The sequence below is a fragment of the Tenrec ecaudatus genome, chromosome 1, assembly GCF_050624435.1.
Source record: "Tenrec ecaudatus isolate mTenEca1 chromosome 1, mTenEca1.hap1, whole genome shotgun sequence".
Taxonomy (NCBI): Eukaryota; Metazoa; Chordata; class Mammalia; order Afrosoricida; family Tenrecidae; genus Tenrec; species Tenrec ecaudatus.
In genome coordinates, this window is record NC_134530.1 from 4,146,953 (window position 1) to 4,171,279 (window position 24,327).

Here is a 24,327-nt window from a genome sequence, read left to right on the forward strand (position 1 = left end):
CCCCTGGGTACGGGAGTGATGGGGGCTCCTCCCTCAAGATAGCACCCCCAGAGAACAGGGAGGGACCTGGGCCCAGGCCAGCGGGGAGCACCAGGCTGAGAGGTGGGGCCTGGCTTGGGGCAGGGTCTGACTGGGGTGTGCTTTGTGGGTGGGGTCTGGTTGAGGGGTGGGGTGTGAGGGTGGGGCCTGGCCCAGGGAGGCGCCTTGCTGAAAGGAATCCATTGGAGGCAGAGTGGGGGGCAGCCCAGTGGAGGGCACCCTGCAGGCTGTCACCCGGTTGTAAGGAACCCTGTGTGTGTGTGTGGGGGAGCACTTCAGACAGGCAGGCCTCCTCCCCGCTGCCACCGCCCATGAAGGACCTTCTTATAGGTGGTCTCTCCGGATGCGTCCACACCCCGGTGGCCCAGCTTCTTCCCATGGCCTGGGCCCGGCTGTCCGGTCATTGAGGGAGCCTGCAGGAGGAAGCAGGAGCCGTGAGCAGTCAGCCAGTGGTACTTCCTCCACGGTGAATGTTCCAGAGACGGCGAGAAGGGGCTGAGTCACTGTGCCCAACGGGGCCAAAGTAGACACGCAGGGGAGGGGTGTCACCCACAGGGCACGGGATCCCTGGAATAGGCCCCTCCAAGCAGGGTGGACACGAGCCAGCTCTTCACCAGGATGGCCGTCCTGTCCACTACAGGGTACTGAGTGGCTTCCTTGGCCTCCACCCACTAGCTGCCAGCTTAGACCCCCCCAAACTGTGACACCCACCGATGCCCCTGAAAATCACCCAGTATTCCCCTGAGTGAGACCCATTGGCCCCAAATTACTGCTAACAGCATCTCCCCGGCGGGGGAGGGCAGGATGGCCTAACCCCCCTCAAGTAGCGTGCAGGTGCAGCGACAGGCGCCTCAGCAGGGCTGGTGGCCCAGGTGTCCTGCCCCATCTGTCCCTGACACCAGAGAAGCACTGGTATGTACCTACCACCCATTCAGGGGTCCACTCACCTCTATGATCGCCCGGTCACCTGGGGCTGCTCCTCAGCAGTCACCAGAAGAGTGGGGTGTCCCAGATAAACTGGCCCTGCCTCTCCCCTGCAACCACAGTGGCCCTCAGCCCAACTCTAGTGTGCTCTCCCACGTGGCCGCCAGAGGGCGAGCAACTCCTAAGAAAGGTGCCCAGGCGCTGACCCCAGCAAGGACTCCCACAGCATGCGGAGGGGATGGGACTGTTCCCCCGGCTTCCCCACCTCCACCTGCCTCCCCCCCCTCCGCCCCCAATCCAGGCCCAGGGTCTGGCCCCTGAGCCAAACCACAACCTAGCTCAGATGGTGGCCAAGCCCTCCTGGGCTTCGATGTGGACCTGCCGCCCCTGGTGAGCCCCGCGCCCACCTGACTCCTCCCACCATGGGTCCTTGGGCCCCTTCCCCGACCCCTAACACCTGCCCCCATTCACTCACGGGACGCAGGGTACCGTCCACGCTGACCAGGGACCCCCAGCTCAGGCCTAGCAACACCAGCAGACTATCAACACCCCAAGAAGCGGGCCTGACGGGTGCCCCCCAGTCCACAGCGCCCTGCTGGGCCAGACCTTCCCCCGCCGGCCCTGCCCACGTCCTCCTGAGCCTCAGCTCCCCGTCTCCCTCCTCCAGCCAATCTGTCAGGAAATCCTGTCTTTCCAGAATCCGCCCACTTCCCCCTCCAACGGCCTCCACCCTGTCTGCCCTGTGGTGTGGCCATCCTGGACCAGCACGGCCCGGGCCCGCAGCCTGCTCTGCGCAGCTGCCCGAGGGCGCCCGTGAGCACTCAGCCCCCCCCAGGCAGCCACTGCCCACAGCCTCCAGGGGCTCACTGGCCGCCCACCTTGCTTTTCTCCCCCTTTTCCTGCCGCACTAGCCCCTGGGGGCTCCTCACACTCGACCCCATCCCGCTGCTGCCCCACAGGCCACTCCCCTCACACTGGGTGCCCGTGGTAGGTCTGTCTGTCTGTCCACCTGCTCCACGGGGGCCAGAGCCAGGGCAGGGCCTGGGCTGTGTGAGGAACCAGGAAAGTGAGGTGAGGGCCCAGCCCGCAGCCCCCCGCTCCCCCTACCCCCCACCCTCTCAAAGTCCCCCCAGGGACCCCACCCCCAGGACCGTGGTTCTCCCCGTGTGGAGACAGCCTGCTTGTTCATCCACTTATTGGGGGAGGCGGGGGGTGACACCCCAGTGCACAGCCCAGCATGGATGGGTGCTTGTCTGGAGCTGTGAAAGGGGGCCTGGGGGTGCTGCCGATGGACACGGTCTCCTCTGGTAACGCTCTGGTACACAGTCGTGCTACTTTTCAAAGGGGTGAAGCGCACGGCACGGGGGCTGCACCTAAACGTCAGGGTTAGCCTGACGCTGCGGTGAGGTGCCCATGGCGACCCTGCCCACGACAGAAGGACACACTGCCCGGTCCTGCGCCGTCCTCCCTAGTGCCCCCTTCCAGCCCATCAGGGTGTGTTTGAGGGCCTTCCGACCTGGGGGACGGCCTCAGCCCCCGGCAGGCACTCCTGGGCCTTCAGACTCTGACAGTGTCTAAAAGCTACACATATGGTTTCCAGCAGCCCCTTCCTCCAACTCCTTCCTCGCTGTTGTCCTCAGTCTGGAAGCTCTGCGGAAGCCTGTTCCCTCGGGCTGAGCCTGCCGGCGTTCGAAATACCAGGGGCAGAGCTTCCAGCCTCACGGCGCACACAGGCTGACGGAGGAGTGCCGTGTTACCCCAATGGTGAATTAACAGCAAAACAAACACAAGGCCCTGCACGGTCCATCGAGCCGTCCTGGTGGCGCAGTGGTTACGCACGAGGCGGCTAACCGCAGGGTGGGCAGTTCGAAACCACCAGGGAAGGGTTCCAGTCCTGGCACCCACAGGCACAGCTCTACCCTGTCCTGTGGGGTCGCTCTGCGCCGGCATCGCTGGAAGCCAGGGAGCCTGATTTGGTTTCATGGGTCCACTTCAGCCCCAACCTGAGCGCAACCCATGCAAGGCACAGCCCGAAGGAAGGTTCCGCACCGCCCAGTGCCGGGCTACGCCCACCCCGCGCCACCGTCCCCACCGCCCCCAGCCAGCCCTCAGAGCCTGCACTCCTCGGACAGACACTCACCTCAGCCGGGGCCGCCTTCTTCTGAGCCAGACCTGCGGGGAGAGGGGAGACTTCAGACTACAGAAGTCACTGTCCCAGGGAGGAGACCCCAGCCACCCCCCTGCACCCCATGGAGGCAGCCATCCCACCTCACTATCTGTAAGGGATGTGTCCCAGGCCCCTGCATTCTTCCCCACCCCACTGCCCCAGGCTGTGAGGTTCCCAGAGGGGGTGAGGGACCCATGCTGTCGGTCTCCACTGTCCACCCACCCCTTTCCCCACAGCTGTACCGTGAACCCCTCCCCTTGCCTCATACCCGGGTGGGCAGGCATGGCTTGAGGGGGCTGAGCGGTGGCACATGGAGGTAGGCCCAGGGCTGACACCCCCCACAGAGAGGCCTGACCCCCTGACCCTGCAGAGAAGGAGCTGGTCTGTGGACAACCGGGCGGAGGGGAGGGGGGTGGCCCTGAGCCTCGGGGAAGAGGTAAGGACACCCAAGACCCCAAGGTTCCACACAGAGGTCATGGGGCCAGGGGGCTGGACAACTAGGGCCTGGCCAGCAGGGGCTGATATCTGACCTGGAGCAGTGGCTTTGTGGGCATCAGTGGGCAAGCCCCTGGGAGGGAGACTACAGACCACCACGGGGACCTTGTGGCCCCAGGGGAGGGCCCCTCATTGTCACTATCACACTCATTGAGTCAAAGCACCCCCAGAACTGGGTCCCCAGCATCACAGGCCCCGGGCTGTGAGCAGAGGGATGGTGAACTGTCAACCACTAAAATGACCTCCTACCCCTGAAGCACAGCTCTGCTCTGACGCAGAGGGGGCGCCCTGAGGCAGGGCCACTCTTCCTGCGGGCACGCCAAGCCCCCTTCAGGGCAGGGGAATTAGGCTTCAACTAAAAATGACACCCCAGGGCCCCCAGCACAGGTCTAGCTGGCGTGGGGAGACCAGGTAGTGTATATCTGCTTCCTCACCTGGCCGTGGTGCGGCCCCCTGCCGGGGTCCAGATAAAGGCCCTGGGGGTCAGTGTGGGAGGGTGCTGGCCCACATTACAGCTCCCCCAAGCCCCTGCCCCTCCCATCCTCTCAGAGGGAAAGCACCCACCTGAGGCTGGACCCCTGTGAAGCCTGACCCTTGGGGGACTGGCGGGCCAGAGGGAGGCAGAAGGTGCTGGAATTGACGCAATCATTTCCCTGGCTGCCCAAGAGCAGAGCACGGCCCAGCTCTGCTTGGCAGGCAGGAAGTCGGCAGGGGATCAGAGAGGTACATTCTGGACCTTGTGGGGGCCCTGAGGTGAGGCCTCTGCCCAGGACCATGGACCTGGGTCACGGCTGGAAGCCTTGCTGCCCACCTGGCCCTGCCCACTGCACTCTCTAGGGCTCCAGTCTGCCCATTCCAGAGCTTTCTGCCTCCTGCTTCCCAATCCAAGCTCCTGGTCTCCCCCACAACCCTCCCACCCTTTGGCTTCCTCTACCCTGTCCTGCAGCCCACGGGCAGGAAGGGCCCCAGGTGGGCATGGAGGTGGTTGTTCATAGTTACCGTCACCGTCACCGTAGCCTGGCCCCCACGCTGTGGACACAGTGACAAGGAGACTGGGGGCAGAGAGGCCCCCCTGTCGAGGTGTTTGCATTCCCACGGTCTGAGGACACAATGGCAGCTTCCGGATGGGCCACCCACAGTCCCAGTAGGCAGGGCTGGGCAGTCCTGGCGTGACCTGGGCTTCAGAAACACTCCTCTACCTGTCCTCATGCCATGAACCTGCTCACACCCACAAAACCCATGCACATGTGTGATGCACACGTGAACACACATGTGCACAGCAACAGAGTGACATAGCCATGCATGTCTCACACACGTATACACTGCCACACATCCCACAAATGGGCACGGCCGTGTCTGTCTTCCGCGGACTGATTTGTGAGGGCTGAACCTTGACCTTGCTGCTGGCAGTCCGATGCTTAACCCACAGTGCCACCAGGGCACCTTCCTCCTGTGGGTCCTTAAGGGCCTGAGGGAGGAGAGGGGTGCTGGGGCCCAGGTGGAGAGTCCCTCAGCTGAGGGGCAGGGCCACAGTCCGGGGACACACACACACACCACCACCACCACCACCACCACCACCACCACCACCCCACCACCCCCCACCACCACCACCACCCCCCACCGAGGAGCTGCTGAACGAGGCGCGGTGGGGAGGAAGGCTGGCTGTGGTACTCCGCTTAGGCGAGGTCCCAGCAGAGGAAGACCTGGGGGCACCAAGCTGATCAGGCGGAGCAGACCGACCGACGGACACCACCGCCCGGCAGCTCTGTAAGGTCCCCGAGAACCTGTGACCCAACCAGCAGCTCCGTAAAGTCCGTGAGAGCAATGTGCCCGTGGGCAGGTGTCTGTTTAAAACGAACTTGTCGGGGGAAGGAGCTCTGTGAGTGGTGCTCAGCAGGGGCGCACAGGCCTTTGGGAGGGGCTGCATATCCCGGTAGGCGCCCTATGGGGGCACAGTGCTGTCTGATCCTGGGGGGTCCAAGTCCACCCGCCTGCTTGGTCAGGGGTCCAGATTGGCTCGCCAAGCCTCCCAACCTGTGACCTTGCCAAGTTCCCCCACAAGTGGGAGGAGGTCTCCTGCCCAGAGTGAATGAATGAAAGTGAATGAATGAGTGAGTCCAGCACCAGCACAGTGGGCAGCACTGACTCAGCACAGACCAGCAGCAGGAAGGGGACAGAGCAGGGTGAGCAAGGAACGAGGGGGCGGGGCCCCAGCCTGGGCGCTGGGGAACAGGAAGAGGCCAGACTGGGAAGAGTGGGGTCAGGCAGTGAGGAAGACAGCCTCTCCCCGGCACGCAGGGAGCACCCACTGGGGCCATGGGGAAGGGTGCATTCTCCAGACAGTGATACAGGTTCCAGGGACCCCGCCTCCCTAGCAAGTACTCAACTACATCATCTGTCCCGTGGGTCAGGAGGAGGAAGTGGATCAGGGCGAGATTGGGCTGTGTGTGTGCGTGTGTGCGTGTGTTCCAGTGGGAGGAAGCTGGGGGGTGGGGGCTGGGTGCAGGCAAGGAGGGGTGACAGGAAGGGAGGATATTTCCAAGAACCCACCACGCCCTGTCTAGCAGGTCTCACGAGGCCCCACTCAGGCCAGCTGGGACAGCACCCACCCCCTGCTCACTCTGCTCCAGCCACATAGGCCCCCTCGCCTGGAACCATCCTGCCCCAGGGCCTTTGCACAGGCTGTGCCCTCTGCCTGGGCTGCTCGATCCCCAGATGGTCTCACCCCCCCAGCTCTGCACCCACCAAAAGCCACTTGGCGCCACCAGGGGCGTCCTGTTGCCTCAGCGCCCGCTGCAGACCGTGACACAGGGCTGTGGGGACATTCAGGAAGTCACCCACAGTCAGAGGTTAACGCCCACGTGACCACCTCAGCGCCAAGCTGAAAATCCCCCCCACACATGCTGAAAATCCCTGATCGGCGGTGAGGACACCAGAGACAACTGAGAAAAGGGGACGCGCAGGAGAGGGCAGGGAAGAGAAACCACTTGAACTTGAGAATAAAGCAAACCTGAGCGGGGTGCTCCTGCACCCGGGAAACCGGCCGGAGCGCGGAGACGAGAGAGAGCAAAAAGACACCCCAGGAAGAGAAGGGGGACCGAGGCGCCTGTGACCAGCACCCTGACCTCAGCGAGCAAGCCGGGTGCTGGGCCTCCCCCAAGGTGTGACCCAGAGCAGGAGGAAGGGCCGGGGTTTGGGGTCTCTTCACACAGCACACCCTCTAGGGCGGCACACCTGGAGGAATTTGTATTCACAACACACTGAAGGCCGTGGGAAGGCGGGCGGGGTCAGGTGCTGAGAATCCCTGCCCACGTCCAGCCTGATGCACGACAGGGTGAACGAGGCGCGGGCGGCAGCATAAAGGCGTCTGCTGCTGGTCCCGGCTCAGATGTCGTGTTAGTTCGCAGGAAGGCTGGGATGGCGCAGATCTCCCCAAGCGAAGAGACGGGCGCTCCAAACGCTTCGGGGTCTCCATGGCCCTCAGCAGCAATGGAAACCTGAGTGGGCGGGGCCCCACCAGGACCAGTGGGCGGGGCTCCGGGGCCGGGTCGGTGGGCGGGGCTATATGGGCAGACCTGTAGGCGGGGCTCCAGGGCTGGGTCGGTGGGTGGGGCTATAGGGCAGACCGGTGGGCGGGGCTCCAGGGCCGGGTCGGTGGGCGGGGCTATATGGGCAGACCTGTAGGCGGGGCTCCGGGGCTGGGTCAGTGGGTGGGGCTATAGGGCAGACCGGTGGGCGGGGCTCCAGGGCCGGGTCGGTGGGCGGGGCTATATGGGCAGACCTGTAGGCGGGGCTCCAGGGCTGGGTCAGTGGGTGGGGCTATAGGGCAGACCGGTGGGCGGGGCTCCAGGGCCGGGTCGGTGGGCGGGGTTACAGGGCGGGGCAGGCCGGAGGGGCGGTCTGTGCAGGGCTTCTTCCTAAGTGGTCACTGGAGAGATGGGGGCCGGGGCAGGGTCGGGGCAGGGGGCTGGGCCGAAGGTCTAGGTGCGGGGTTGGAATGAGAAGTAAGTATGGAAAAATGTCAGTTGCGGGCCACAGGGATGGGTGGTCACCGTCCAGTCCTCTCAACTTTTCGGCACATTTCAAAATCATCTTCAACACAATTCTTTCTCGTCTAGGTCACAGAAAAGTGAAGCCCAACGTCATGAAACGGGCTCACAGCGACCCTGCAGGACAGGGTAGAACCAGCCCCTGTGGGGGGCACACCGGAGGCTGACAAGCTTTAAGCGCACAGAAAGCCTCGTCTTCCTCCCTCGGTGGGTTCGAACTACTGACCTTGAGGAGCAATCCGATGCAGAACCGGCTATGCCAACAGGCAGAATTCAGATTGAACCGATGCACACTGGCGTTCTCTCCCTGTCCCTGTTTGCTCGGAGGCTCTCCCTATGTGCCACAGACCCACTGTCCCACCCCACAGGGCCCACGCCAGACCTGCTGCACCACCAGGCCTCCTCTGAGTACACAGACTGGGCTCTTATCTGGTCACTTCGGAGTGACAAAGGGACCTTAACGACGTAGACAAAGGACAGTGTACAGGATCTCGCCGTAAAGAATGAAGTGGGCAATGGTCCCCAGGACCCTGAGACCAGAAGAACTAGATGGTGCCCGGCTGCCACCACCCACTGCTTGGAAAAAGATCACAGGAGAGCAGTGGTTCTCCACCTTCCTCATGCCGTGACCCTTTCATACAGGTCCTCGTGTGGTGGTGACCCCCCAGCCATAATATTATTTCCCTTGCTACTTCATCACTGTCATTTTGCTATTGTTTTGAATCTGACGACCCCTGTGAAAGGGTCGTTCAACCCCCGAAGGGGTCGCGACCCTTGCACATGGCTGCATTGGAAGGTCCTGGAGAGGGAAGGAGAAACGTGGACACAAACTCAAACTCACGGAAAAGTCAGGCTCACGAGTCAGACAGAGAGCGGTGGCACCCTTGAAGCCTATGGCCCTTAGTCAGCCCTCAGGTCTGGAAATGAACTCACCCCCATGGCTCAATTTCCAGTTAAAAAAATCAGACAGATCTTGCCTTAGGGAGATGGGCACATCTGAAAAGAACAGACCATTTGAGACCAAAAGGGCAGCATTTGGCCAAGGGCCCGGGTCAGACGGGCTAGGACGGCAGAAAGAAAGGAGACAGGAAGCCCAGGGAGGACGGGGGAGAAGCGAAGTGACATTGTGGGGATGGCCATCAAAGACAGGAACTGTTGAACAGAAAACGGACCTGCTGTCAACCTTCACCCAATTCAATAACGAGTTTTACCAAAAGGGGATCAAAATACACAGAACACATCAAGGTTGACATCCTAGGCATCAGTGAGCTGAAAGGAGCCCTGGTGACACTAGGCTGCTCACCCCGAGGTCAGCAATTCAAAACCACCAGTCGCCCAGAGGAGGAAGATGAGGCGTTCTACTCTGGTAAAAAGAAAAAGAAAAAAATGACAGTCTCAGAAACTCACAGGGGCAGTTCTACCTTGTCCTACAGGTCGCTGTGATCCAGATCGCCTCATCGGCAGAGTTCAGTTTGAGAGAGCTGCTAAGGGCGGGGACTGGCTACTCTGAATCAGCCATTCGGACGGTTGCTTGTTGAGAATGACAAATTCAAGAGAAACGGCATCTCATCTGTCATCAAAAGGAACATTCCACAAGAGACCAGTGAATGCCATGGTTACTCAGAAGCACACACCAACCCTGAGCCCCAAAGACGGGGGTCTGAGAGGGTTTTACCACCCTCTGCAGTGGGAATTTGCTCTGCCAGGCAATCGAGTGCGCGGACAATTCCTGGTGACTGGAAGGCAACGGCTGGAGACCACGAGGAAGGATCGGCAGTTGGACAATAATGGCGTTTGTGGCAGAAATGAAACAAGTGTGCAGGACGGGATTGTGCAAGACCAACTGTCTGTTCCTGGAGAACCCCCTTTTCGACAGCATGCACGGTGACTGTACACACGGCCTCAGCAGAGGAGGCACACAGGAGCCGCACTGACTGTGTCTTGGGGAAGAGAGGATGGAGAAACTGAGCATCATCGGCCAAACCAAAGCCCGGGCTCGACTGGGGAGCGGACCCTCCATTGCTCCCAGGCAAGTTCAGAGTGAAGCTGAAAGAAATGAAGACACGTCCACGGGAGCCCAAACGCGACCTTGAGTCACTCCCACTAGAATTTCAAGAACATCCCAAGAGGAGACTGTGGGCGTCCAGATCATCAAACTCACGCTGCTAGCACACCTGCCTTCCAACACCGCCACCCAGGGAGACAGAAAGACCCCGGACGGATGCCGGCAAGACGCGCTGAGACTTGCTCTTGATCTTGGGAAGCCAGGATGCAGCCCAAGAGGCGGTCGGAAGACTCCACAGGGCAGGGCAGGGAAGCCAAGTGCAGCCATGAAGCTGCCGGAGACCTGGAGTTGGAAAACCGGGAGGGAAGGAAGGACGCGCTGGGCGTCTGAGGACTGTGCCCGAGGATTCCAGGGGCCAGAGACTGACCGGCGCAGGAGCACCATCAGGACCACCGTAAGGAAGCAGAAATCTGTTTTCCACCCATCGCTTCATTCCTGAGTTCATCTTTCCACCCGTTGTCACGGCTCAGGCCCTACTCGCCCAGGAAAAAGCTGAGCAGTCAGCACGGCTGGCTGACAAGAGCTGATGTCTGGGCACCGTGGTGCCGGGGACAGATATGTAAAGTCCCAGGGCCGGCCGGCCAGAACAACAACTAATTCAAATCGATCTAGGAAGAAGTCCAGCCAGGGCGCGCCTCAGAGGAGAGGGCGGCTAGGCTTCGTGGCTTGTACTCTGGACGTGGGGGTGGTGGCAGAGCCCGATGCTTGGCAAAGTGGGGCTCTGTGAAAAAGGGGGAGCCCACCGAGGAGATGGACTGACACGGCGCTGCGACCGTGGGATCACACGTGGCAATGGCAAGGCGGACTCAGGACTGGGAGGCCCTGTGATCTGCTGTGCATGGGGCCAACTCGACAACACCTGGCAAGGATCATTTGCGTCAAGAGGAGTCCCTGAGGGGTGCAGACGGCCCAGTGCTCTAAGCTCAAGGCTGAAGCTGCCGACAGAAAGGCTGGACGGTCAAGTCCACCAGAAGAGCCTGGGAACAAGGGCGGGGCAAGCCACTTCTGACAAAGCACCCGGAGACCTCCCCCAACCGGGGACACAGTTCCACAGCCAGACACGAGTGGCTGCGAGTCCCACAACTCCACGCATCAAGAGTCCGTGCCAGGCATGGCCTCCAGGCTGAGCTCACGCGCCTCACTTCTGCCCTGGAGGCAAGACGAGAAAACGGGAGGCTCTGAGTTCAGCGGGTCATCTCATGCGACAGCACCCCCACCACCGGCTGCCCCCCAACTCCTGCCTCACCGTACCCTTACGCCCGCACTGCGTCCCCTCCCCACACGCAACCAGTCAGAATACAGCAGGTGTGGCGGTGCCCAGCTTCTGAGTCCAGGCCTACAGACTGGCCCTCCGCCCTCCCTCTGCATGGCTCCCTGTGGGGAGGCCACAGAGCAGAGGCCTCCAGCCAACAGTCACATGGGGGAACCAGCAAGGTGGCGGCTCCTCCGGCCCCCATCGAGCTCTCAGATGATGGCACCCCGGGGCACTCAATAGAGGGCCTCAGTTGGAAGCCTCCAGCTGAGCCACTGCCCCCCTTTCCACTGCCCCCCCTCACCCCCAACCATGCCTGCTTCACAGAAACCACTGTTGTAAGTCACAAAATATCAGTCACCTATTAAGCCCGTAAAGAGTCCCGGTCTCCATGTACAAATGTGCTTGACACAATGCACAGGCGGTGGATAGTGACCAGAGCTGTACGAGCCCCCAATAAAAGGATTAAGAACACCAAGGGTTCCGCTCTCAGAAAGCCACAGGGGCAGTGCTGCCCTGCCCCACGGGGTCGCCCTCAGTCCGAACCAGCCAGAAGAGACTGGATGGCGGCACACTTCTGTTTTTATAAGCAGCGTAGAGAGCAGATACATTTGGGGTCCCCAGGAGGCCCCTAAGGGCAGGGACGAGGGACACCCTGGGGGAAGGGGCGGAACGCAGGGCTCCCCCAGTGGACCTGGCCTTCCCCTCTGAGGCCTGTTCCAGGGCTGCGCGATCATCTGTTTAACGTCAGCTCGGCCCTGGGCGCTCCCTGTGGGCTGTCACCTGTGGCCTGGCCCCAGCAGGTAAGTGACTACTGAATGAACGATGGGGCCTCACGCCTCCTCCGCCTCTCTCAATCCAACCACGGGGTCTCCCCCGTTCCTCCACCTCGGCAGGCCCCGTCCTGCCCGGGCAGTGCCCTCTGCGGGCCGCTGCTCCCTGTTCAGGTCAGAATGAAAGGCCGCCTCCTCAGGAGGCCCTCCCTGACCAGCAGGCTGCACTGCCTTCTGCTCCTGGGCAAGTTCACTGCCCCCACTCTTCAGTGAAAGATGGGAGGTCAGAGCCCAAGAGGCCTGCAAGCGCCTCTTGCTTCAAGGCTGTGGCTGAGGTCAGGTCGGGCCACCAGCGTCACGCCCTCCCCGGTGGCCCCCGGTTCTCTCAAGGCAGCTGAGGGCCAGGGTGCGCAGTGCTCAGAGCAAGAAGCCAAAGGGCCCTCTAAGAGCTACCGGCTGCAGGGTGGGCCACGGGGTCTCTGGTTGTCCCAGCAATTCCGCTCCTAGATGTGAGCCCGGGACACTTGCAAAATGAACAGAGTGCTGCAGGTCAGAGCTTGTGGCCACGTGACTCCGGGTAAGGGCTGAAACATGAGACCCCTCCCCCAGTGACCAACAGACACGCCAGGTGGCCTATCCCTATGGTGGGGCACCAGTCACAGGAAGGAAAGGATACTACTTCCCCCCACAGCCACGGCTACCAGTAGGAAAATAGAGAACACCGCGTTAGCCGGGGCAGGGTGTGCAAAGGCCCTGGGGTGGAGGAACAGGAGGGCTGTCGACCACGGTACCACCTCTGTGGGAAACCACGGGGGTCCTCAGAAGGGGAAACACGGGGCTCCCTGGGACCCAGCAATTCCGCTCCAAGCTGTGAGCCCGGGACTTGGAGACGACCTGGGCCAACTGTGGCACAGCGTGACTGGGTCACGAAAAGCTCACACGCACATGCACACACGTACAGCACGGAAACTCCATGATGCCACACGTAGGCCCCAAGATGCCACAGACTCCCCACTCCGGAGACAGAGAGCGCTGGAGAGTGGGCTAGGCCCAGGGCAGGCGGGGCACTGGGCTGGGAGTAAGGGGTACAGGGCTTCTTTTTGAGCGGAATGGACTAGGTGGTGCTACAAACAACCTACTGCATCGAGTGGATTCCGACTCACGGCCCCCGAGCGAGGGCTTCCGAGGCAGGTAGGTGCTCCTCTGAAGATCCCGGTGTGCCTGACTCGAGCCACAGGGCTCCAGTCACCTCACACGCACGTGAAGGCTGGCTACTAAACAGGGAAGAGCAGGGAAGAACCGGTGCCGAACAGTGGAAGCACCACAGACAGCCGAAAGAAGACCCAGCTCGGTCGCAGAAAGCATGGGGCCGAGCTCTCCTTCAGGAGGGATGGGAGACTCGCGCGTACTCTGTTCATGTAACAGGAGAGGCCCGTCCGAGAAGGATGCGGTGCCCGATCAGGCAGGGCAGCAGGAGAGAGGAGGGCCCACTCCAACACAGCGACCGGGAGGCCTGTGCAGGCCGAGCAGTGCTTCCGTGGGCCGTACACGGGTCGCTAGGTGCCGCAGCCAATGTGAGGGCACCACAGATCTTGACAGACACACACAGCCTCGACTTTCTCCCACGGAGCAGCCGGGGGTCTAGAACCACGGACCCGGAAGCTGGTTCCCCAGTGTGACGGGTGTTACACAGCCCTTTAATGAGGTGAGGTGTAGGGACACGAGGTGGATCCCAATCAACCTGGGTCTGCGGGGCTTGAAAATGCTTTTATACAGGCAGCTGAGAAGTGGGCGTGGTTTACACGCAGCTTGTAGAAGTGGCTTCTCTGGCAGAGGGTGGGGGGGGGGCAACTTCACAAAGGAGATCCAAGGCACTGGGGCCGTGCTGGGCAGGAGAACACGATACTCTGGAATTCCATTTGGGCGTTTCCTCTGACAACACAGAGGCTCCAAACGGGGGTCCGAGTTTAGGGTGGGGGGAGGAGTCCACCCAGCCAGGATCAGAGGTCAGGTGGTCGTAGTAGAACCTTCAGAGTGGGTAAAGGGAGGATGCACCTAGAGGCTCCCAAGATTGGAAGAGGCAGTCCCAGGCCCCTCACTCCCAGCCCGAGGGGACCCCATTGTTTCTGCTCCCCACACTTCCCTTGACCTCAGGGTGCCCTTGGCCGACCCCCCAGCAGGGGGGCAGAACCATCAACAGGAAGCTTTGCAAAGGGCAGTGAGGAGGGCGGCTGGACCGATCCAGGATCCAGGACTCCTCGTGGGCATCCCAGCGGGCAGCCAGTCTCAATGGCGTGAGCAGGGGACCGTCCAGGCTCAGTGCTACCGATGCTGGGCACAGCCCCTGCCATCAACGACGTCCACAGCAAAGACTCAGGCAGAGCCGGCCCACAGACCCTGGAAAGACACCTCAGGGAGCCCCTGGGCAGTGAGGAGGTGGGGCAGGGGGCGGTGAGGGCTTCCTGGAGGAGCAGCGGGCAGGGGGAGCTGCTGCGGGCGCCCAAGGTTTTGTTTTGTTTTTAAAGACATCATTCTATTGTGCTCTAAGTACCAGCTGATGGAGCCGATGCTCTTCTTACACACGCTGGTAGGTGTGGCTGTGAGATGATTTTATGTCTCTGAGAAGACGCATGAATGATACGGAAGGGGTGGCCCCACCCTGTCCATCAGGCCACAGCCTGGTGATGCCTCTTGGCGAGTGTGGCCTTCCTGTACGCACTGGGGAGACCGGGTACCCCCCTCTCTCTGCCCCTTCACCTGCCTGCCTGCTGGGGCTGTCACGGAGCCCCAAGAGCTGCCAGCGGCCTGCCATGCTCCTGCCGACCCGGGAGCCATGGGACTGCACCCACAGCCGGGGCTCTTCACGCCGCCCCCACATCACCAGCCTGTGGGAGCCTCAAGAGGGACTCCGGACTGGCATGGCCTGACTTCGGGGCTTGTGTAGGATGGCGATGGACTCTATAAGGTCCTTCTTGAACACGGATGGGTGCTGCTGGATTTGTTTCTCCAGCCACGCCCGCCTAACACTGGGTGACATGGGTTGTAAGCCCCGCGTGGGTCGTCTAAGGCCCTATTTCCTCCCCAGCTTCCCTCCCCTGTCCCCCCGCCTTCCCCTCTGCGGCTCTGAGCCCACGCTGCCCGGCTGGCCTCCTACCACAGCGACTGTTCTGAGGAGCATGATCCTCCCGGTGCTCTCCGGGGGATGACTCAATGCTACGGGAACCCACACGGCACCAGGAGACCACGGCCGGCAGCGTGACAAGCAGAGAAAAGACTGAGGGCCGAGCATTTCCTCCTGCTCGGATCCACGGCCAGCGCTCACGGGAGCCGCTGTCTGAGCAGTCAAGCCACCTGCTGCGTTGGGTACATCCGCTGGCCACGATGACCCTGTGGGGACTGAGGGGTGCCCACCCCGAGCCGTGCGAGTCCCAATCGCCTCACAGCCCAAGAGCTGCCCCAAGCAAGGAGGCCCAGACTCTGAGGATGTGCTCGGTGGTGTTGGCGGGGAAGACCCCAACTACACGGGCTGCCAGGGGAGCTGCAAATCCCTCCGGAAAGCTCCCTGGCACAAAGCTTTTCAGGAGCAAGGTACTTCTGAAGAGGCGCTCCTGGGCTTCGGGCACACTGGCAGGAGGGCCAGCCTGCTACGGGTCTGCCACGCGCAGCTCAAGCCTAACGATGGTGGGGTGGTGCCGGCTCCCGCGGGGGAGTCTCTGTGTTAGCGGGCTTCTCCAGGGGCGCACAGAAAGAGGCTTAGAGCAAGGGACGGCTCGCATGCACGCACAGCCGTGGAAGCGGCACGTTCAGAAGGTAAAGTGAAGCTTTCCCCTGACTCGGATAGCTGCGGGGACTGCAACCAGGGAGCAGGAAATCCACAGGCTGAGAGAATCCAGAGTCCGCAGACTGGGTGATGGCTCCTGGAATTGGAGGGCAGGGTGGCGGGAGTGCCAAGAGTCGGGTGCTGGATCCGGATCCAGCAGAGATGAAGCTTTCCTAGAGCATCTGCTTAAAGGGGAGCAGGCTGTACCCTCCAAAGAGTCACCCTTACCACTGCCGCAAGGCTGGGCCGGATCAGGGAGCTGCGGCCTCCACAGCTGGGGGCTCCCGGAGTCCATGGACAAGGGGGCTGCGGCCTCCACAGCTGGGGGCTCCCAGAGTCCATGGACAAGGGGGCTGCAGGCCACCACATCTGGGGGCTCCCGGAGTCCATGGACAAGGGAGCTGCAGCCACCACAGCTGGGGGCTCCCAGAGTCCATGGACAAGGGGGCTGCGGCCTCCACAGCTGGGGGCTCCCGGAGTCCATCGACTGTGGTGTGCTAGGTCCCATCCTGGGGGCTGACTGGCACCTACTGAGAACCCTGGCCCAGCCAAGTTGCTGTAAAACCAACTGTCACAAGTTGCTAAGAGTCGGAACCGACTCAGCGATGCCAATCAACATCATTTGGCTGAAGGTGGCCTCTGGCAGGACCTTGGGCTTTTACCTAGAAGGGTTCTCTGGGCAGGTGTAGGGGGGAGGGTGTCTCTCTAGCAACTTTCAGAATTCTACCTGTTAAAACAAACAAACCCATTCTCACCACTCTCTGACCGCTGTCTTGGTCAGAGGGGTCAGCAGTGGAGGCTGGGCACCATCTAGTTCTTCCGGCCTCGTGTTAAAGAGGTAGCTGTGGCTCACGGTCCGTCGTTCTTGGAACTCGTTGAGCCTCCATTGTCCTTCCGCCTCTTTGGCTGCAGGTCCGAGGAGACCAGCAGTTGGTTCCGCGAGGGCCTCGCCTCAATGCCTAAGGCCCCGACGCGGCTCACCAGAGGAGGACGTAGGGCACTATCTTTACCTCGTCCTGGTGCTCGCTAACTCGCACTGAGTAAGGACGCATGCAGAAACAGCCCCCACCACCTCTGTGTGGGCGCAGGAGGACTCCCCTACAGCTGTCCTCCCCAGTTAGCACCCACCTGTACCTCAGTCTCCTCAGGGGCCACTGCCCTCATCGCTGCCGCTGCGTGAGGCCCAGCACTGACCGCGGCTGTCCTCCACCCTGGCGTGGGTGCCGGCCGGTGGCCTCCAGTGCCTTGGCCACCACTGCGTGCTGCCGCCCCTGCTGTGTGCCGCCCTTCCCTTCCACACAACTGACTCCGGTCGCTGATCTGTCCGCGCTTCTCCCTCCGTCGGAGGGTTCTTCCTCTGGGCCAGTCTGCTCCTGACTGCAGCCCTGTCCCTCTCGCGCGGCACTTGTCTCTGTGGCGGGCAGGGTCTCTGGGCTCCGCCAGGCTCCCTCGTGGAAGCGTCACGGGCCACCGTGCGCACACGCACAAAAGCAGGTTTATCTACCGTGAACGCTGCCGAATCAGGCCCGTTCTTCATGGGTCCACAGATGGAAGAGTCCAGAACAGCCGGGCCAAGGTCCGGAGAGGGCATTCTGGCCTGGTAAGGTAGCCCCATCCACTCCAGAGATTCCCCCTCCTGTCCTGGCTGTCCCTGACATCTACTCTGGCCATCGGTCCCCAGCATGGCGATGGCTGGGGCTCCTTAAAAGACTGGACACTGGGAACCTGCTTGTCCATTGTCCCCTGTCCTCCAAGTGCCCCCGCAATAATCACTGGGCAGAGTGAGGAACTATCTCCTTGATGGAACAGGTCCCGCAAACTCCGGGTCCAGATCAGGGAACTCCAGCTGCACCCGGCTGGCGGCCGCCACTCAGCCTCCAACCCTGGCAGGACTGGCAAGGAAGAACTTTTCCTCCTGTGTCACCTTGGCTGTTAATTCTCAAGGTCCCCCGCTCTGGGAGGGAGAGGCTTTGGGAGGCTGGAAGGCGTGCCTGACAGGAGAGCCATCCACTCATTTCTCCATGGGAAGGAAGGATGCATCCTGGTGTGCACCTGCGGGTGGCCTTGCCCAGCCAGAGCTTGGCACTCTGGCCCAAGGGCCAGCTGCCTGCGTTTGTAAATGAAGTTTTACTGGCACTGAGCCGCACCAGACAAAGCAATGGCGCTAAGCTGTCACAGCAGAGACAACTCTGCCCTGCAACGTCATTCGGTCCCTCCCAACCCATTGGCAAAAAAGAAAACCTGGTAGCACAGTGGCTAAAGCGCTGGGCTGAGAACCGAGGAGTCGGCAGTTCTCCCTGTGGGAGAAAGACGAGGCTGTCTGCTTCCAGAAGACTCCAGTCTTGGAGACCCTGGTGGAGCCAGCCCCGTCCCATAAGGTCACTGTGAGTCAGAATGGGTGCATCAGCAGCGGGTGGGTGCTTCTGAACCACGTTGGAAGGCAGGCCTGGAGACCTGCTTCCTGGAACGCCCAGGGTGAACCCAGTTCTGTGCTGTACACGTGGGGGTGGGGTGCTGGGAGCTGAAGTGACTGACAGCAACTGCCCACCACCGCTCCCCCCGCCCCCAAGTAGATGCTATCACTGTTCCCAGTCTACGGAGAGGCAGGCTGCGGCACAGAGAGGTCGCAGAGCCGAGGACCTGAAGCCAGTCTGTTGTTTAACTGTTACTCTGCTTCCCAAGGAGGAACCCCAGAACCAGGCTCACGCCACCAGTTAGGGGCAAACCGACACCCCACATCTGAGGACGGCTCATCGCACCTGGTCACAACAACCACACACGATGCCTGAATCCAGGCTGCTCAAGCCCCTGCACACCCACGAGTCAGGAGAGGCTGAGGAACCTCCTGACACCCAGCGAGGCTGGGCGAGCCAGACGGTGGTGCAGCGTGTGGCCCGGGGCAGAACCCTGGGCAGGGAGCAACGTGACCATAAAAGGCCACGGAAAGAGTTGCTGATGGAACCGTGACTACTGACCCGGGACTGCCACCGTCCTTACATTTCCTAGATCTGACCAAGATCTGTCTCATTTCTGCGTCAATGAGATCCTTAAGGATTTAAGAGTACAGGGGGAGCTCGTTTCTGCCACTGACCTCCCCCAAAAGGCGACCAAAACTTACACACACACATGGACTAAATAACCTAAGCAGAGAGAGCGTATATACACAGAGAGTGAGAGAGAACACACACACACACATAGAAGCATGCCCACCGTGCCACCGGGACCCTTCAGACTCGCAGGGACCCCGGGGGGAGAGGGCAGCCCTGCCCTTGCATGTGGCTGAGTCAGAGTCAACTCGATGGCAGGGGCTGGATGTGGTTTCGTGTTGAGGTTGGGGTTGAGGTTGGGGTTCGAGCTGGGATTGGGTTGGGAGAATTCACTGTCTCACTCTTGCAACTTTCTCTGCGGCATGGGGCGGAAAGGCTTGAAGGCTTTGGAAGTCGGCTCTGAAAGAGAAGGAAGCCGGCACACGGTGACGGACGTGCAGAGACGCAGACACCGCCCGTCAGACAGGACAGAGCTGGGGGCAGCAGGCAGAAACGCTCACTGGCCACACTGACTGCCCATCTGACTGGTTTTTTCCAAGAAGCGAGTCACTGCTTGTACTTTCAGACGCGGCGCTCCTGCTGCGTGAAGGCTTGGGCCGAGGGATGTATCAGCGCAGACGGTCGGGAAACAGACCCCGCCGCGCACGGGCACGTTGCCTGTAAAGTGACGGTGGTGGCTCGGGTCATTCAAAGGTGGCGCTGGGACAACCCGGATTCCTTAACCCCTCACCCACCTTAGACCAGGATAAACCCAAACCCATGGAGAACTTGAGCGCCACGCAGCCGATGAAGCAGCTGGAGAAGTTCTGCAAGGAGCCAGTGGGAGCTCTGGGCAGGGGCAGCTTCCCGCCTGCGGCACGCCCCTGGAAAGCCATCAAGGCAGAGGCAGACGCGTCTGACCACACGGAAACCAAAATATCTGCCCGGCAACAACGGGCCCAAGAGGAGATGAAGGAGAAGCTTCTGGGGAAATGCCTGGTGCTTTTTATCAGTTTAGTGAACCTGCCACCGGGGAGTGCAGACTGTCAGCCTCATCTTCCTCCTGCAGAGCAGCTGGTGGGTTTGAACTGCCGGCCTGGTGTTGGCAGCCCAGCACTCGGCCTTCTTTAAGAGCGTACGCTCCTGCCACTCAAGAACAACGTGTGGTTCTCGCTGCTGTTACGTCAGTCCCAAGCCAACCCCACGGGCAACAGAGCGAAACACTGACCTGTCCTGCTGGTGGGAGGGAGGGACGGGGCATCACCGGCCGACTGAAACCCACAGGACAGATGTCCCGAGTGGACATGGACCCCGGGAGGAGACAAACAAAGCAAGCTCCCTACAGCCCTGTCCGAGCCTCCTCCTCAGCTCTGAACTCGGCAGCTGGCCTTCCCCGTGCCCACACTGTGTCCAGCACCGCCCAACAGCACCCTCCTCGGCGCACCCCTGCTCAGGACCAATGCGGCTGGGAACATCTGGGAACATCAGCAGATCCCCCACAGCTCTCACACATCAGCCCCCCGAGTCAGGGCCAGGCCCTCCTCTGCCCACAGCCCTCCAGGGCTGCCACCTCCCCTGCTGTCCCCACTGCTCTCTCCCCCTCCCCCACCACTCACTCACTCCTCTCCAGCCCCACGGGCCTCCTTGCTGTGCCTGCAAGTCACCAGGCCAGGTCCTGCCCCAGGGCCTTTGCATGGCCTGTCCCGTTGGTCCTCCTAAGCACCTGACCCCACACAGCCCCTCCCCCTCCCAGCTGTGTTTTCCTACAGGGGGCTTACCTCATCTCTCAGCCAAATGTCTGTCATCGAGACACGCCCCCCTCCCCGCCCCCCCAGAACATCATGTGCCTGCCTGGAACAGTACGGGACACAGAGCAGGCCCCTCACTGCGCACAGAGGAAGGGCCCAGCGTCCCAGTCTCCCAGAGTCCTCCCCAGCCCTTATGCCCTCATAGCCCACATCTGAGGGGACTGCAGAGCAACCGAGTCCCTGCCAGTCTAAGATGAGCCACCAAGATCAGGGATACCTGTTCTCCAGCTCCAGGACAGTGGGTGTGGGGGCTGCCTGGTGATCCCCAGCTCAGTAATCCACACCATGGCTCAGTGCATTCTGGAGAGGTCCTGACCACAGGGTTCTGGGCAGGCTGGACACTGGCCAGTTGGGGTCTGGAGACCTGCTTCCTGGCCCTGCCCGCCCCCATCTCACACTAAGCCCCCTGCCCCTGCCCCATGCCTCAGTTTCCCTGGCTGCAGCATGACAGGAAGCCCTCAGGGCCCCCACTGCTTTCGCTGCAGACCCCACGTCAAGGTGGAGGACCAGGGGGCTGGCCAGTCCCTGCTTTGAGTCCCCAAGCCCCCAGCTACCTGCTATGGTCAGTGCCCCGTTGCCTAAAGGAAGTGGCTGGATGGAGCCAGGAACTTTCAGCCGTGGGCTCTGCTGGCCTTTGGGAGGGGCATGGTGATGTCCACTTCCCAGATGACTCAGGCCACCATGACAGGACACACACACTAGGCCCTCATTGCCCACCCTGCACATCTCGGTAAGCCCCTGGCACCCACCCCTCATTTCCACCTTCCTTCTCGGCTACCTGGTCGTCACCCAGGGTCTGCTGCGGGCCAGGCTGTCAGGACGCACGGCTCTTGCTCAGGAGGGCGACGTCCCAGCACGCCACCACGTCAGGTGGGCACACGTGACGCAGCCCAGCCCCCACACCCAGACCCTGGGCACATCCCACTAAGTTCTCAGCAGGATCCTGGCCCGAGGTTGCTATGAATAACCAGTTACAGAGTAACGGGTCAGTCCAGGAGGCCTCACTGGGAGCACAGACGGAGCGGCTGACAGAGGGGAGGCTGCCCTAACAAGAGAGTCGAGGGGCCCTCACTGAGGGGGTGACCTGTGAGCCCAACCTTGAGAGATAAGGAAGCAGACAGGCCCCACAGAGCTAAGGAAGAGCTGTCGAGGCGGAAGGCACTGCCTGGCCCAGGCCCGGGGCAGGACCAGGCCTGGTGAGATAGAGGGGCAGAGGGGAGGCCCGTGTGGCTGGATGGAGGGAACAGGGGCGAGAGGAGGAGGGGCAGGGCACTGGGGGTCTCGGGGAGGACTCAGGCTTTGACCAGAGGGAGGTGGGGGTCCCGGGGGCCTGGGAGCAGAGGAGAGACAGTCTCTGACTCTGGCGTAGCCTCAAGGACAACAGACTGAAGGCAAGGGCGGGAACCAGGAACCAGGGCAGAGGGGACCCAGGCAGAGATGATGGGGCTGGACCAGGTGGTGGTGAGGGCGGGGGGGCAGGGAGAATAGTGGGCGCTGGAAAAAATCTGGCGGGAAAGTGCTCTGGGCAGAGGTCACAGCCCGTGCAAAAGGCCTGGGGCAGGACCGGGCCTGGCAGGTTGGGGGAGCATCCAGGAGGCTCCTGTGGCTGGAGCTGAGTGAGCAGGGGAGGGAGGACGACAGGAGGGCAGGGAAGGGACGGGCAGGCGTGCAGTGCTCTGGTGGCCCAGGGAGGACGGTGGGCAGAGGAGGGTCCGTTAAGTCAGTCCTTCACGGATCTTCCGCAGTGACCTGCAGGGGGCGCAAGGGAGGGGGTGGAAGCAACCGGGCTGGTCCAGGAGGAGCAGGATGGGGCCAGAATGGGTGGAAGCCGCAGTGTGGACCGACCGACCGACTGACCGAATGTCAGATATACCAAGTACAGCCCTGCAGCAGTGCCACCGGAGGCTCCTATGTGGTAATATTCAGGCCCCAACACACACACGCACACACGCCAAGTCCCACGGCAGTGCGGCCAGCTGTGAGTGTGTCCCCATGTGTCCCCAGCACGCTGCAAGAGCCAGGCACAGCTGCATCTCTCAAGTCCCCAGGTAGTCCCAGACTCTCATCTAAATGCCTACCCCCCAAAGGCCAATGCCACAGGGAGCTGGTCACCCTGTGGGGGGGGACAGGCGGGCTCCCTGGGCCCCAGCGGGTGGACCTTGATCTGTCTGGCCCTTTCCAGAGGCCCTGAGGCCTTTGGCAGTTACTTATAAACCTGCCCGCCCTGGACAGTGAGAAAGACAGCCCACCCCCACCCCCGCCCCGCCCCACGGGTACCAGTTCAAAATGAAAGACTTGGGGACTGCCTTAGAAGACTTGGGGACTGCCCTGGAGGTGTGACCCGTGCCTGGGCTCTGCTGCTGACCGGGAGATTGGTGACTCAAATCCGCCCATCAGTGCCTCGGAGGAAAGGCCTGGCCACCGCCTTCCGAGAAACCCACTGCCCGCTCAGCTCAACACCATTGGCGCAAGGCTCTACCGCGAGAGAGACATGCACATGAGGCGGCTGGCTCCACGGCGAGCGCTGCAGTCCTTCCAGAAACAACCAAGTGACGCTCAGCAGGTGGCCCTTCCCACCGGCCACCCTCACAGCTGCCGTCCTCCCCACCCCCACTGCACAGATGGGTCCCCCAAGGCCAAGAGAAAGCTATGTTTGCCCTTCAAGGTCACTGGGTCACCGAGGGGTGGGGCTGGGAACTCAGGCAGCGATTCCACCCTTGTAACCAACACGGCCCGGTGGAGCAGTGGTTACCTGTCGGGCTGAGATCCGAAAGGTCAGCGGCTCGAAACCACCGGTTTCGAGGCTTCCCTCTCCTGGTAACAGTCGCGGTCTCAAGGCTACCCTGACTTAGTGGCACCTGACAGTAACAAAGGACTGGGTGTTTCAGTCTCGCGGGGACTCATGGAGGCATGTCACTGCAAGTAGGAGCCAACTCTGTGGCAGTGAGCTTGGGTTGGGGTTTCGGCACCAACCGCACGTGGCCTCTCCGTGGTCCCGGCACGGGGGTGGGGGGGGAAGGGCCAGGTGACTACAGATACCTAGCAAGTAGCCCAATCACAGCCCGTAACAGGGATGGGACTCTCAAGGGGCCGATGCTAGCTAGCCCCAGCAGGAGCTGGGCTCTGCCCTGGGGAGGTCGGCGGGTGTTCTCAATCTGGGAGGGATGCTGCGCCATCAGCCCCCAGTCACAGGAAGCCCCACCCCAGGGAAGGGCCGGGGACCATGGAGAGACCCTGGTCTGGTTTACCACTGTGCCGTCGCAGAAGGAACAAGTCAGCTTATGAGTTGGCGCATCAGCATGAACGGCACAAAGCCGGTGGCCCCTCGTCACCCACCCTGCCAGCAGGAGAGCTGGGCTCGGAAGAGCCCATACACAGTCGGCGGGTGGAGTCCGTTCTTGAGGATTCTGGTGGGGAGCGAGGAGGGGAGCAGGAGCTTCCAGCCCCTTCTCTGAGCGGCAGCCACTGGTCGGCTCCTTGAGGCCCTGAACGAACACACACACACACACACACACACACACACTTGCTGTGGCTTTCTTGCGACCATGCACACTCTGGAGCTTTCTCGCTGACCCAGGCCGAGGACAGATAGGCGTCAAGAGGGCAGAGGAGGGGGCCTCAGCCCTCCAAGGCCAGCCAACCTTGTCTGGTGCTGGCCAGGCCAGGCCCCTGGCTGCCAGCATGGAAGGAGGGCGAGGCACCTGGAATTAACCGGGTCATCTACCAAGAGGTTCCAGATGGCAGTGGGGAGGAGTCCGAAGGAACAGTCTCCCTCCCTTCTCCCTCCCCCCCCTCCTCCCAGGCTCAGCACACAGCAGCCCCTCACTGCCAAGGAAGCTTCGGGAGGCCCGGGGGGAGCGGGAGGACGGCCCGGTGTGGGTGTCTTTGCTGCCACCCTGCCTGCCGCTG

At 61.8% G+C, this 24,327-nt stretch overlaps 1 protein-coding gene across 2 annotated transcripts in view; it reads right to left on the reverse strand.

The window, feature by feature from the left end:
• The window catches only part of PIP5K1C (phosphatidylinositol-4-phosphate 5-kinase type 1 gamma), a 50,651-nt gene that overhangs the window by 25,064 nt on the left and 1,260 nt on the right, over positions 1–24,327 (reverse strand). For both annotated transcript variants that reach the window (XM_075545057.1, XM_075545058.1), the window contains exons 2-3: positions 3,104–3,135; positions 360–452 (exon numbers count right to left, since the gene is read on the reverse strand). In XM_075545057.1, coding sequence (XP_075401172.1) covers positions 360–452; positions 3,104–3,135 — 125 coding nt within the window. The remainder of the gene's footprint in view (positions 1–359; positions 453–3,103; positions 3,136–24,327) is intronic.